General features: G+C 43.5%; 1 protein-coding gene across 2 annotated transcripts in view; it reads right to left on the reverse strand.

The window, feature by feature from the left end:
- h6pd (hexose-6-phosphate dehydrogenase (glucose 1-dehydrogenase)) overlaps window positions 1-15111 on the reverse strand; it is an 84123-nt gene that overhangs the window by 41897 nt on the left and 27115 nt on the right. For both annotated transcript variants that reach the window (XM_072586140.1, XM_072586141.1), the window contains exon 3: window positions 4774-4891. In XM_072586140.1, the coding sequence (XP_072442241.1) occupies window positions 4774-4891 (118 nt within the window). The remainder of the gene's footprint in view (window positions 1-4773; window positions 4892-15111) is intronic.

Below are 15111 nucleotides of genomic sequence, written 5' to 3' on the forward strand. Positions count from 1 at the left end.
CCATATTACTTGCTCAAAATGGATTCCAGCTTTTTGTGGGATGGGACATACCCAGGGATGGTGATGGTGGCATCTGGGTTGCTGCCACTAGATCTTCTCATTTTGGCAAGATGTTGGCAGGAAGGCCTTTGTAGGGCTGGGAGGACTGGGTTTCATGTGGTCTGGCTGCATAGTCAATGCCAGTGGTCCATCTGGTTTCCTTACTTTGTTTCCCACATTGCTGTGGGTCTGGAGTTACATGTACAACAGAGGATGGCAGATTTCTTTCCTTTATTTGCATCAAGGAATCAGATGGTTTCTTTTTTTGTAAGAAGCAACATATGGTTGCCAGAGTAATTCCAGATGTCTTTTTATTTCTAATTTCACCACTTGGCAAGGGATTTGAACCCATTGTTGCCAGAACATTAGCCTTGGTTTCTGGGCCACTTTGTGAAATTACCGGTATGTCACTGCCTTCCCCCACTCCCCCCCCACACCCCCACACACAATGCAACTGTTTACTTATTGCAACTGGCTTATTGCACACTGCAGGACTGCACAGAAACCGATCAAAGCCTCTCTCCCACCCAACTTCACCTGACCCAATAAGGACAGCACAGTGGCTCAATGGTTAGCACTACTGCCTCGCAGGTTCAATTCCAGCTTCGGGTGACTGTCTGTCTGGTACATTCTCCCCGTGTCTGTGTGGGTCCCCTCTGGGTGATCCAGGTTCCTCCCACAGTCCAAAGATGTGCAGGTTCGGTGGATTGGCCATGAGAAATGCAGGGTTACAGGGATAGCAGAGGGGGGTGGGTCTAAGAGGCATGCTCTTCAGAGGGCTGGTGCAGACTCAATGGGCCGAATGGCAATATCTGCACTTGAGAGAATATATTCAAAATAACAGTCTACGTCTTTCCCTGTCATGTCCTTATCTAGCTTCCTGATAAGAACAAGAATTGCATAACAGAGAAACAGACCCTTCAGTCCATGTCGAACATAATCCCAAACTAAACTAGTCCCACCTGCCTGCTCCTGACCCATATCCCCCCAAACCTTTCCTATTCATGTATTTATCTAAGTATCTTTTAAACATCATAACTGTGACCGCATCCACCATTTCCTCAGGAAGTGCATTCCACACAGGAACCACCCTCTGTGTAAACAATTTGCCCCTCATGTCTTTTTTAAATCTCTCTCCTCTCACTTTGTAAATATGGGGACCCCCCAGTCTTGAAATCTCCTATTTTAGGGAAAAGTCACTTACCAGTGACGCTATCTATGCCCCTCATGATTTTATAAATCTCTATCAGGTCACCCCTCAACCTCCTACGCTCCAGTTAAAAAAAGTCCCAGCCTATTCAACCTTTCCTTATACGTCAAAATTTCCATACCAAGCAACATCTTGGTAAATCTCTTTCGAACCCTCCATATCTTAATCTTCGTTAATCACACCCCAAATTCACTAAGTAATGGCAAGTTCAGCATTCTAACCACTCTCTGGGTAAACACAGGGGCACGGAACAGGAAGGGGGCAAACAATTCTACTCTTCAAGCTTGTTCTGCTCTTTCGGTGACCAGCTCCTCCTGGTGTTGGGGTAATGTATAACTGAGCACCACTCAGATACAGGGGCTGCTCCCATTCTGTTAATGGGGTTCGATAAAATCAGGGCTGGGGTTGAGCTCAGACCGGAAGGGCTAAATGACCTTATTTCTACACTGACAATTCTCAGCAACTGTATCCTTGGCAGCCCCTGGGAGGCAATATTTGCTGTTAAGCTCTTTGCTTTATTTGAAGAACAGGGTGAGAAATTTGACAGGGGGAGTTGAAATGAATACGGTCAAAGGGACTGACGAAAGGCATCAAACAGACGGTGAAAGTTGTAATGTTAAGGCAGAAAGCTCTCTGATTTCTTTCTGCCAACAGACAGAATGGATCTTGAACCTGCACCTGACATCGACATTTTCCAATCATCCTCTCAGCAGTTCACTGTGAACAGCTGGGATTGCTTCTTTTATTGAATGTAAAGAAATTAAAGCCTGTCAGATCATTCTGCCTTCAGCTATGGAGTTAGAATGTCCTAGATACTGTCACAGCAATTCCGACACAGTAGGAGACCATTGTGACTGAATTAGCTCCACATCAGAGCTCCCTATTCTGATACCATCTTGCTCTCCTTATGCGACTTAATAATTGTCTTCAAAAATTTCTCTAATGTCCTCCTAAGTATTGTGCTTCACTAGATTTCAATAAGCGTTATATTCTCATGACTCTTTCAATGTGACCCTTTCTCCTAACCAACTCCTTAACGCTCACGTGTTCACTCTCCAATCAGGTCCCATTTTCACTGAAAATAATTTCAAACTATTTCACACAATTTTCAATAGTACTTGTGGGCCCCAGCCCCTGACAACTTTCTTTCTCTAATCCACCAAACAGACCCTTATTTATTCTCTCTGAGATTTTTAATGTAACTAAACCATCTCAGATCATATGCAGTGAACAATCCCTGGCACCTCTACCCATGAAACTCAGGAATCCACATTGAAATGAACCCAGAAACTCACCCAGGCTCCTGAAGCAACATCTTCAAACCCATGACCACTTCCATCTAGAAAATCCAGGGCAGCAAATACATAAGAATACCACCATTCTGCAAGTTCCCCTCCAAGCCACTCACTATCCTGGCTTGAAAATATATCACCATTCCTTACTGAATCAAAAGCCTGGAATTCCCTGTCTAAGGGCATTCTGGGTGAACCCACAGCTCATGGACTACAGCAGTTCAAAAAGGCAGCTCACTCCCACCTTCTCAAGGGGCAACTAGGGACAGGCAATAAACACTGGCCCAGCCAGCAGCACCCACATCCCATGAATAAATAAAGAGCTACCGTACTTTTGGATAAGTCAGATCCAAAAAGAAAACCTGGTTTGATAGATCATATGATTGTATAAATTTATTTCATTAACATGGCGTTTAGTCACTGAAATATCTCCACATCAGGCTGCAAGTGGTATTCAACAACAGAACACACAAGTTTATAACACAAAAGAAAAAGAAACAAAGCTATAGATAAAAATAAGCTTTACTCAGAAGGCTCCTCACATAAACTTCAATGCAAAGTTTCAACTCATTTCCCAAAAACATCCCTTTCCAAACTCAAGACTAGAGAAATTACATTCTTATTTCAACTCTTTAGGTTTCTACTTAACTCCCTGGACGGTGAAGACAACGATTCTTTTCAGAATCTGCTGTCATGTTCTGAGTCTTTGGAACTTCTTACCACAGAGACAGAGTACTTGTGTACATTTAAGGCCGAGATAGATTCTTGATCATTCAAAGAATCGAGATTTTTGGGGAAAAGGGCAGGAAAATGGTTGTGAGGAATGTTGGATCAGCCATGATCCTCTTGAATGATGGAGCAGGTTCAAGGGGCTGAATGATTTATTCCTATTTCTTATTGTCTTACAGATTTCTTTATACATTTGAATGCATAAATTCTCTCAATGCTATCATTATCCGAGTTCTATCCAAACTTTCCAGACTTGAAAACTTCATAATTTAGACATTTCTGCTGGAGTGACTACAAAACTCCTACTCAAAGAAAAAATAAAACTTGCTTTTGAACTCAATCCCGATTCTTCTGAACTGAACTGAAAACAAACTCTTCCTAGCAAAAACATCTTTCTATTAAACACACAAAGGTCTGGAGTCACATCGATGGGCTGAATGGCCTAATTTCTGCTTCTATGTTTTATGGTCTTAAGGTCTTTCGGAGTAATGCTGGAGTTAGGTTACTGTTCCAGAGTGACTTGCTGACCATCAAAATAAAACTTCACATCCACCTGCCTCTATTTTTAAAACAATCCAGATTTGCAAAGCGATTACAATTCATCTCACCACACCTTTCATCACAATGGTTCAAAATGTGCAGGAGGCATGATGCTGAAACTCAGCAATCATGATCATTGCTCTTCTCAACCCAACAGCGATTCCAGAATCTACATGGGCACAGCTAAAATGGGAAATTCAGACGGTGCTGTGCTGTTAAAGTAAATTCTATTAAATTTCAAACTTTCTCACAGAGTGCGCGGTCCACACCAACCTCCCACTTCACTGCCACTCTAGAGTTAATTAGAAATCACTGAACTGACAAGAACAGGCCATTGCTTTTAAATTCATTCACGGAACAAGAGGGCATCGCTGCCTTAGCCTGCATTTACTGCCATCCCTAATAGTCAACCACAATTTTACCCAATTAACTTGGTTAAGTCTCTTGTCAGAAGTAGAATATACAACCTCTTCAGCTGTGTCCCACCAGTGAAAAGCACCTCCGAATGAGATCAATAACTGATGGTCAATTTTGTGTATTCAGCAGAAAACATATTTTAGTTTTCAGGTTAATCAATTCCAGCCTCGGGTGACTGTCTGCATGGGTTTCCTCCGGGTGTTCCGGTTTTGTCCCACAATCCAAAGACGTGCAGGTTAGGTGAATTGGCCACGCGAAATTACCCATAGTGTTCAGGGATGTCTAGGTTAGGTGCATTAGTCAGGGGTGAATATAGGATAGGGGAATGGGCCTGGGTGGGTTACTCTTCAGAGGGTCGGTTTGGACTTGTTGGGCCAAAGGGCCTGTTTCCATACTGTAGGTAATCTAATTCTTAAAAAGAAAGTAGCTTCATTTTTCCAAACTAGTGTCCCCAAAATATTTGGCATGATATTGAGAACTCCTGAATCGACATATGTTTATTTGTTTCGGAGGCACCATAACTTCTTGCTCAGGCATTATCCTTACCTTTAGAATCCACAGTCTCCTTCATGACGATTTCCACTCTTTCAATGTGATGCTGGTTCCAAATGGGATTCAAGGAATGCTGATTGTCATGTCGGAATGGCAAAATATGGGCAATCGCCTGAAACCATGATTCGGAGAAAAAGATCATGAGGAGAAATGTAGAGACGTATATGCCACCTACTTCCCATTCTACAGTTCTGCCACTCACTGAATACATGGCATTCTGCCCAGTGTGGGCAATGGAGAAAGAAGCTCTTAACTCCAGGATTTTGATCCAGTGACAGTGCAGGAATAACAATATAGTTTCGTATAGGAAGCTGTGTGATAAGCAGGGGAAATTGCAGTCTGTGACAGCTGTTGTACCAGGTGGTAGAGGTCATAGGTTTGGAAGGTGCTGTGGAAAGAGCCTTGGTGAACTTCTGAAGTGTATCTTGTAGATAATACACACTACTGCTACTGAGCATCAGTGGTGGAGGGAATTGAGGCACTGCAGGTAAGCCATCATGCACACTTTTTCTTATTGGAGTCATTGTTAAGAACCAAGGTGGAGTTTAATCTGGACAAATGTGAGGCTACACATTTTGGGAGGTCAAACGCAAGAGGAAAGTAGACAGTAAATGGCAGGCTCCTCAGGAACATTGATAGACAGAGGGATCTTGGGATGCATGTCCATAGCTCCCTGCAAGTGGCAACACAAGTGGATTTGTTGAGGTAAAGAAAGTGCACAGCCTTCATCGGCTGGGGCACTGAGTATAAAGGAGGAGGAAGTGAGGACTACAGGTGCTGGAGATCAGAGTCAAAAAGTGTGGAGCAGCTGGTCAGGCAGCATCCAAGGAGCAGGAGAGTCAACATTTCGAGCATAAGCTCTTCTTGGAGAGTCATGTTGCAGCTGTATAAAACTTTATTTCGGCCATATTTACAGTACTGAGAGTTGTTTTGGTCCCCACCCTATCAGAAGGATGTGGAGGCTTAGGAGAGGGTGTAAAAGAAGTTTACCAGGGTGTTGCCTGGATTGGAGTATTTTAGCTATAAGGAGAGGGTGGACAAACTTGGATTGTTTTCACTGCAGGCTGACAGGTGACCTGACGAAGTGAGGAGAGGCATGGAGAGGGAGATAGTCAGAGTCTTTCGGCCAAGTGGAAATGTCAAATATTGTACTAGGCTTACAGTGAGAAGGGGAAAGTTTAAAGCAGATGTCCAAGGCCGGTTTTCTTACACAGAGGGTGGTAGGTGCCTGGAACACACTGCCAGGGAAGGGGGTAGAAGCAGACATGACAGCAACATTTAAGATGCCTTTAGACAGTTACACAAACAGGCAGGAAATCAAAGGATACAGACCACATGTAGGTAGCTGGGATTAGTTTAGAATGGTATCAGGGTCAGTGCATGGGCCAAAGGCCCTGTTTCTGAGCTGGACTGTTCGATGTTCTTGCCCATAAACTAACTCTTTGATATTACTGTCCTGCCTGAAATCAATGAACTGAGAATCTTCCCTAATCTTATAGATCACTAGTTTGGAAGACAGAGCAGACGGTTACTGAGCCACTGTGGGGTAACGAGGTGTGTGTCTTAAACTATAAAGTCCGGTTCTACATTCGTCAGCCATTCAGGCACATTTTCAGCATTTCTTCATCCAGATTTTGAAATGGTGACTCAATTGTTTTCTCAATCAGAGCTCTCATTACACACTGCTAAAGGAAATGCAAAACTTTGGAATATTGGTGTACAATTCTGGTCTCCCTGCTCGAGGATGGACGTTGTGAAATTTGAGAGGGTGCAGAAAAGATTTATAAGGATGTTGCTGGGACTGGAGGGTTTGAGATATAGGGAGGCACTGAATAGGCTGGGGCTTTCTCTCTGGAGGCTATGGGGTGACCTGACATAGGTTTATAAAATCGTAAGAGGCATGGATAGTGTGAATAGCCAAGGTCTCTTTCCTCGGATACGGGAGTTCAAAAATAGAGGGCACAGGTTTAGGGTGAGAGGGGAAAGATTTGAAAGGTAATTTTTTTTCACACAGAGGGTGGTTTGTGTATGGAACGAGCTGCCAGAGGAGGTGGTGGAGGCTGGTACAATTACAACATTTAAAAGGCATCTGGGTGGGTATATGAATAGGAAGGGTTTGGAGGGATATGGGCCAGGTGCTGGCAAATGGGTATCAGTCAGATTGGGATGTCTGGTCGGTGCTAACGAGTTGACTGAAGAGTCTGTTTCCGTGCTGTCCATCTCCAAGAGTCTAAAGGATCGGAGATTTCATCACAATCACATTTTGCCCTGACCATAGTGAAGCCGATTTGTGAAACCTTTGAGCCACAAAGAGGAGAAGAAGAGACTCATCTGTTTAACTCTGGCCGGTCACCCATCCAGGAAACTCTCTCACTGCCCTCTGACAGGTCATCAACTCAGACTCCGCCAGATCACAGTGACAGGCAACTGATTCTGCCCAACTAGAAATGTGCCCATCACTCATACCCACTACACCACTCCTGAGGGGGGGGGCAGCAATACCCTACTGACCACATGTTGAGAAAGTCTAATGTCAACGCCCATAACTCTATGAGAGAGAGCTCCTCACTGGTGGGTAATTCAGGTTGTGGGGCTTGGTTTGCTCAGTTGGCTGGACGGCTGGGTTTGCAATGCAGCATGAAACGAACAGCATGCGTTCAATTCCCACACTGGCTGAGGACGCTATGAAGAATTCCCCTTCTCAACCTCTCCCCTTGCCTGAGGCATGTTGACCCTCAGGTTAAACCACTACAAACTTTCCCTCTCTAATGAGAGAGCACCGCTATGGTATGGTAAACCATGATGACTTTACCTTTAATGCGGATTGCATCTTCTGAATTCTGCCATCTTTCAATCCTACTCAACTCCAAGAACCAAACGGAGTCCATTCCCTCTTTCACTGTTAAAACCTCCAGTCCTCAGTAACTCTTGTTGGATAATAATTCTTGCTTCTTATCCTCATAAAGAACAGCTCCAAGATTCAGCTGTCATGCGGGTTGCCTTCCTAACTACAGGCTTCAGCGCTTCAATATCCTTCACCATGCACAAAGGCCAAAGTTAACTGTGCAGATGCACCAGAATGTTCTAAGAGTACTGTCTCTTGGTTCTCCCTGTACGTTCTACAACACGAATATTCACCCTGTGTATAAGAATCATAAGACCATAAGATCATAAGACATAGGAGTGGAAGTAAGGCCATTCGGCCCATCGAGTTCACTCCGCCATTCAATCATGGCTGATGGGCACTTCAACTCCACTTACCCGCATTCTCCCCGTAGCCCTTAATTCCCCAAGACAACAAGAATCTATCAATCTCTGCCTTGAAGACATTTAGCGTCCCGGCCTCCACTGCACTCTGCGGCAATGAATTCCACAGGCCCACCACTCTCTGGCTGAAGAAATGTCTCCGCATTTCTGTTCTGAATTTACCCTCTAATTCTAAGGCTGTGTCCACGGATTCTAGTCTCCTCACCTAACAGAAACAATTTCCTAGCATCCACCCTTTCCAAGCCATGTACTATCTTGTACATCTCCCTTAATCTTCTAAACTCCAATGAATACAATCCCAGGATCCTCAGCCGTTCCTCATATGTTAGACCTACCATTCCAGGGATCATCCGTGTGAATCTCCGCTAGACACGTTCCAGTGCCAGTCTGTCCTTCCTGAGGTGTGGAGACCAAAACTGGACACAGTACTCCAAATGGGGCCTAACCAGAGCTTTATAAAGTCTCAGTAGCACAATGGTGCTTTTATATTCCAACCCTCTTGAGATAAGTGACAACATTGCATTCGCTTTCTTAATCACAGACTCAACCTGCATGTTGACCTTTAGAGAATCCTCGACTAGCACTCCCAAACCCCTTTGTACTTTGGCTTTATGAATTTTCTCACCGTTTAGAAAGTAGTCTGTGCTTTTATTCTTTTTGCCAAAGTGCAAGACCTCGCATTTGTTCACGTTGAATTCCATCAGCCATTTCCTGGACCACTCTCCCAAACTGTCTAGATCCTTCTGCAGCCTCCCCACTTCCTCAGTACTACCTGCCTGTCTACCTAACTTCGTATCATCTGCAAACTTCGCTAGAATGCCCCCAGTCCCTTCATCCAGATCATTAATATATAATGCGAACAGCTGTGGCCCCAACACTGAACCCTGCGGGACACCGCTCGTCACCGGCTGCCATTCTGAAAAAGAACCTTTTATCCCAACTCTCTGCCTTCTGTCAGACAGCCAATCCTCAATCCATCCCAGTAGATCACCTCGAACACCATGGGCCCTCACCTTGCTCAGCAGCCTCCCGTGTGGCACCTTATCAAAGGCCTTTTGGAAGTCTAGATAGACCACATCCACTGGGTTTCCCTGGTCTAACCTACTTGTCAACTCTTCAAAGAATATCAACAGGTTTGTCAGGCATGACCGCCCCTTAGTAAATCCATGTTGACTTGTTCTAATCAGACTCTGCTCTTCTAAGAATTTAGAAACCTCATCCTTAATGATGGATTCTAGAATTTTACCAACAACCGAGGTTAGACTAATTGGCCTATAATTTTCCATCTTTTGTCTTGATCCTTTCTTGAACAATGGGGTTACAACTGCGATCTTCCAATCATCCGGGACTTTCCGTGACTCCAGTGACTCTTGAAAGATCTCAACCAATGCCTCTGCTATTTCCTGAGCCACCTCTCTCAGAACTCTAGGATGTATCCCATCGGAGCCAGGAGATTTATCAATTTTAAGACTTTTTAGCTTTTCTAGCACTATCTCTTTTGTAATGGCAACCATACTCAACTCAGCCCCCTGACTCCCTTTAATTGTTGGGATATTACTCCTGTCTTCCACTGTGAAAACTGGCGCAAAGTACTTGTTAAGTTCTCCTGCTATTTCCTTATCTCCCATCGCTAGGCTTCCAGCATCAGTTTGAAGTGGCCCAATGTCTACTTTTGTCTGTCGTTTGTTTCTTATGTATTGAAAGAAACTTTTACTATCATTTCTAATATTACTGGCTAGCCTACCTTCATATTTGATCCTCTCCTTTCTTATTACTCTCTTTGTTATACTCTGTTTTTGTAGCCTTCCCAATCTTCTGATTTCCCACTGCTCTTGGCCACTTTATAGGATCTCTCTTTTTCTTTAATACATTTCCTGACTTCCTTTGTCAGCCATGGCTGTCTAATCCCTCCCTGGATAATCTTTCTTTTCTTGGGGATGAACCTCTGTACAGTGTCCTTAATTATACCCACAAACTCCTGCCATTTTTGCTCTACTGTCTTCCCCGCGAGCCTCTGCTTCCAGTCTATTTTTGTCAGTTCCTCTCTCATGCCCTCATAATTACCTTTATTTAACTGTAACACCATTACATCCGATTTTGCCTTCTCTCTTTCAAACTGCAGACTGAACTCTACCATATTATGATCGCTGCTTCCTAAGTGTTCCCTTACTTTAAGATCTTTTATAAAGTCTGGTTCATTACATAGCACTAGGTCCAGAATAGCCTGCTCCCTTGTGGGCTCCATGACAAGCTGTTCCAAAAAGCCATCCTGCAAGCATTCCATGAATTCCCTTTCTTTGGATCCACTGGCAACATTATTTACCCAGTCCACCTGCATATTGAAGTCTCCCATGATCACCGTGACCTTGCCTTTCTGACATGCCTTCTCTATTTCCCGGTACATGTTGCGTCCCTGGTCCTGACCACTGTTAGGAGGTCTGTACACAACTCCAATTATGGTTTTTTTTTGCCTTTGTGGTTCCTCAATTCCACCCACCCAGACTCCACATCATCCAACGCTATGTCATTCAGTGCCATAGATTTAATATTGTTCTTAGCAATCATAGATTGCTTGTGTGCAAAAACTGATCAATAATTACTTCCAGCTCTTTCTCTCGATATCTTACCTTAAAAGCGTGTGTCTTTGTAATGTATAAATGTGTCTGGGCTTCATTTATCTCATATGATATATTTGTCGACATTAAAGGACATCGCCCAGACACATGCTGATTTCCCCCAAGTTGGTTAAAATTGGCAGTAACCCATTGATTTTTAAATCAATAGCTCCTGTGCATTTTTTTTCTACATTCAACAATGTTAAAATGTTTCTATCAATGCCTCATCTGAACTGTAACAGCATCAATGTGGAGACCATTTTTAACAACAACCATCCTGGAAGAACATATGAGCAGCCCCTCATTCAGCAGGGCCATTCAGCCCCTCCAGCCTGTACCACCATTCAATGCGGTCATGGCTGACTACATATATCTGCCCATGGCTCATATTCCTTAATACTCTTGCTCAACAAAAACTAATTATCCATCTGTTCAGAGATTTGAATTCAAAGAGGATTGATGAGGGCAGAGCAGTAGATGTGGACTTCAGTAAAGCGTTTGACAAGGTTCCCCATGGGAGACTGATTAGCAAGGTTAGATCTCACGGAATGCAGGGAGAACTAGCCATTTGGATACAGAACTGGCTCAAAGGTAGAAGACAGAGGGTGGTGGTGGAGGGTTGTTTTTCAGACTGGAGGCCCGTGACCAGTGGAGTGCCACAAGGATTGGTGCTGGGCCCTCTACTTTTTATCATTTACATAAATGATTCAGATGCGACCATAAGAGGTATAGTCAGTAAGTTTGCAGATGACACCAAAAGTGGAGGTGTAGTGGACAACAAAGAGGGGTACCTCAGATTACAACAGGATCTGGACTAGATGGGCCAATGGGCTGAGAAGTGGCAGATGGAGTTTAATTCAGATAAATGCGAGATGCTGCATTTTGGGAAAGCAAGTCTTAGCAGGACTTATACACTTAATGGTAAGGTCCTAGGGAGTGTTGCTGAACAAAGTGACCTTGGAGTGCAGGTTCATAGCTCCTTGAAAGTGGATTCGCAGATAGATAGGATAGTAAAGAAGGTATTTAGTATGCTTTCCTTTATTGGTCAGAGTACTGAGTACAGGAGTTGGGAGGTCATGTTGTGGCTGTACAGGACATTGGTTAGGCCACTGTCGGAATATTGCGTGCAATTCAGGTGTCCTTCCTATTGGAAAGATTTTGGGAAACATGAAAGAGTTCAGAAAAGATTTACAAGGATGTTGCCAGCTTTGGAGGATCTGAGCTACAGGGAGAGGCTGAACAGGCTGGGGCTGTTTTCTCTGGAGCATCGGAAGCTGAGGGTGACCTTATAGAGGTTTACAAAATCAGGAGGGGCATGGATAAGGTATTTAGACAAAGTGTTTTCCCTGGGATCGGGGAGTCCAGAACTAGAGGGCACAGGTTTAGGGTGAGAGGGGAAAGATATAAAAGAGATCTAAGGGGTAACTTTTTCATGCAGGGGTGGTACGTGTATGGAATGAGCTGCCAGAGGAAGTGGTGGAGGCTGGTACAATTGCAACACTTAAGAGGCATTTGGATGGGTATAAGAATAGGAAAGGTTTGGAGGGATATGGGCCAGGTGCTGGCAGGTGGGATTAGATTGGGGTGGGATATCTGGTCGGCATGGATGGGTTGGACCGAAGGGTCTGTTTCCATGCTGTACATCTCTATGACTCTATGACTACCCACCCAACAAAATATTGGCCTTCTAATCCATTATGTACATTCATTTTTCCAACAGGTATCCAAGTCTGTTCCTTCTCGAGTCCCTTTTGGGAATTTAGGTATGGACAACAGTCATCCATCACTTTACCCATTGTATCAAGGCATCAAAGGGTATAGGGTCAAAGTGGAAACATGACATCGATATAGAATTGAATGGAGGAATAGGCTCGATGGGCCAAATGGCCAACTTCTAGTTCTAGTTTCTATTTCTATAAAGAATTTAACTTAATTAATTAAGGTGTATGGAATTATGTGAGACCTTCACGTCCCACGGGCGATGGTAAACGCAATCTGCATAATAGGTAAAGTCACTATAGTCTTACCCCACCATAGTAGTGCTCTCTCATTAGAGACAGAGAAAGTTGGTGGTGGTTTAACCTGAGGATCAACATGCCTCAGTGATGGAAAATAGCCATTCAGTTGTGTGTAAGAGCACTTCTGAATATGCAAGAAAGAAAAAATAAAATCAGAGAGCTTGGGAAGGAGCAATTTCCTTTAGCGGGGGATCAGTAACTAAGGGACACAATGAAATTAATTGGCAAAAGGATTAGAGGGACTGGAGGAGAAGTCTTTTATATTCAACAGGGTAACAGGCACTGGCTGCATCAAGGGTGTGGAGGGCAGAAACCCTCATGTGATTTAAATAAAGCTCAGACAAGCATTGGAGACGCCGTAACTCACTGAGCCACACAGCAAGCGCTGGACAGTGGGAAAGGCTGGATAGCTCTTTCTGTGCCAGTACAGACAATGGGCCAAATGGCCTTCTCCTGTGTTGTACAATTTCTGTGATTCACTGAATTCAGTCAGGTCAGCAAGCTGGACTTCTGAAACTAAGCTGGGAGTCCCATCGCATACTGGACAATGCCAAACGACAGTTTTTCCGTATCTGATGGCAAACATACCTGCCTATAATTATCAAGATCTGGTTTATTCCACTACTTAGGAAGGGAATTTTGTTTTTAAAAGAAGCAAAAGTTCATGGTAAGCAGCACAAATTTCAATTGAATATCTAATCCATTAAAAACAGTAGCAGTGGAATTGATCCCACAGACTGATGGAAATTGATACTTGCCGATGTCAAAGTTATGTCAACTGCAGATGCTTGGTGGCTCTCTATCCCCTGATACAAATGCACTGCACTGGGCCAAAACCCAACTAATGCACTTGTAACATATACAAGCCTGACTCAACTTAACAATGTGCATGTGGGGATAATGTTTCCTCTTGAGGGAGAATCTCAAACTGAGGGTCACCATTTAAAAAATAAAAAAAGGTCACCAGTTTCAGACAGAGATGAACAGAATTTCTTTCTCACACAAGGTGGGGAGTCACATGGTACAAAAAAGAATTTTCAACCCATCAAGTCTGTATTGCCAAAGCTACACAAAATCTACAATAGGCCTCGTTCTGAAAATTAGTACCAAAGTCTTGAATGTTGTGACATTTCATTTTGGAAATGTTTCCCTCAGAAGGCAGTGGAAGCTCAACTTGTGATATTTTTACAGCAATAGATAAATTCTTGATAAGTAAGGCAGGGTGAAAGGTTATCGGGGTTATGTAGGAATGTGGAGTAGAGGTCACAATTGGGTCAGCCATGATTATATTGAATGGCAGTGCAGACTCAAGGGGCCAAATGGCCTGTTCCCGTTCCTGTTCCGTATATTTGTGCCTATTGACAAAACAGAACTGGGTGAGGAATTACACTCAGACGTTGCTGTTTGGACCTTATGTCTCTGAGCATAAATTGCAATTAAATACTTTGTTTATTATAGCTCAGAGGGAGTGGCCCTTGTGGCCATTAGCAAACGATAACGACAATATTACAGTCTCATTCCCTCACTGATGATCAGCTCCAACAGCAGAATAAGAAACCTGGAAGGTCTGTAAACTGTGAGGAAGACAGTGTGACACTTTGGTTGACTGGGTGGATAGGTGGCAGATGAAATTCAATGCAGAAAAATGTGAGATAATAGACTTTGGTTGGAGGGACATTATCTTATAAAACAGAGGGTACAGTTCTAAATGGGTTGCAGGAGCACAGTGACCTGGGTGTAAATACGGACAGATCATTGAAGGTAAGAGGACAAGTGGAGAGAGTAGATTTTATTTTAACTCATTCACAGGATGTGGGCATGCATGGCCAGCCCAACATTTATTGCCCATCCCTAATTGCTCAGAGGGCAACCACATTGCTGTGGGTCTGGTGTCACATGTAGGTCAGACAAGGTAAGGACAACAGTTTCCATCACTAAAGGATATTAGTGAACCAGATGGAATTTTCCAACAATCAATAGTGGTTTCATGTTTAACACTAGACTCTTAAAAGTTAGGTTTATTTATTGAATTCAAATTCCACCATGGCAGGATTTGAACCCAGGTCCCTAGAACATTATCCGGGTTTCTGGATTAATAGTCTAGCAATAATACCACTAGACCATCACTCTCCAGTTAATAAAGCACATCGTGTTCTCGGCTTTATTAATAGGGCATACAGTACAGGATCAGGAAGGTCACATTGAAGTTGTATAAGACACTCTTTTAGACCTCAGTTGGAGGACTGTGTACTGTTGTGGGCACATTATAGGAACAATGTGAATGCATTGGAGAGAGAGGGAATGCAGAAGTACCTTCGAGGAATGGTTTCAGGAATGGGAAACTTCAGCGATGAAGATAGATTGAAGAGATTGGGATTGTTCTCCTGGAGAGAAAGTCATGATTGAGGTTTTCAAAATCCTGCATAGAGTGT

Source organism: Chiloscyllium punctatum, chromosome 16, assembly GCF_047496795.1.
Source record: "Chiloscyllium punctatum isolate Juve2018m chromosome 16, sChiPun1.3, whole genome shotgun sequence".
Lineage (NCBI taxonomy): Eukaryota > Metazoa > Chordata > Chondrichthyes > Orectolobiformes > Hemiscylliidae > Chiloscyllium > Chiloscyllium punctatum.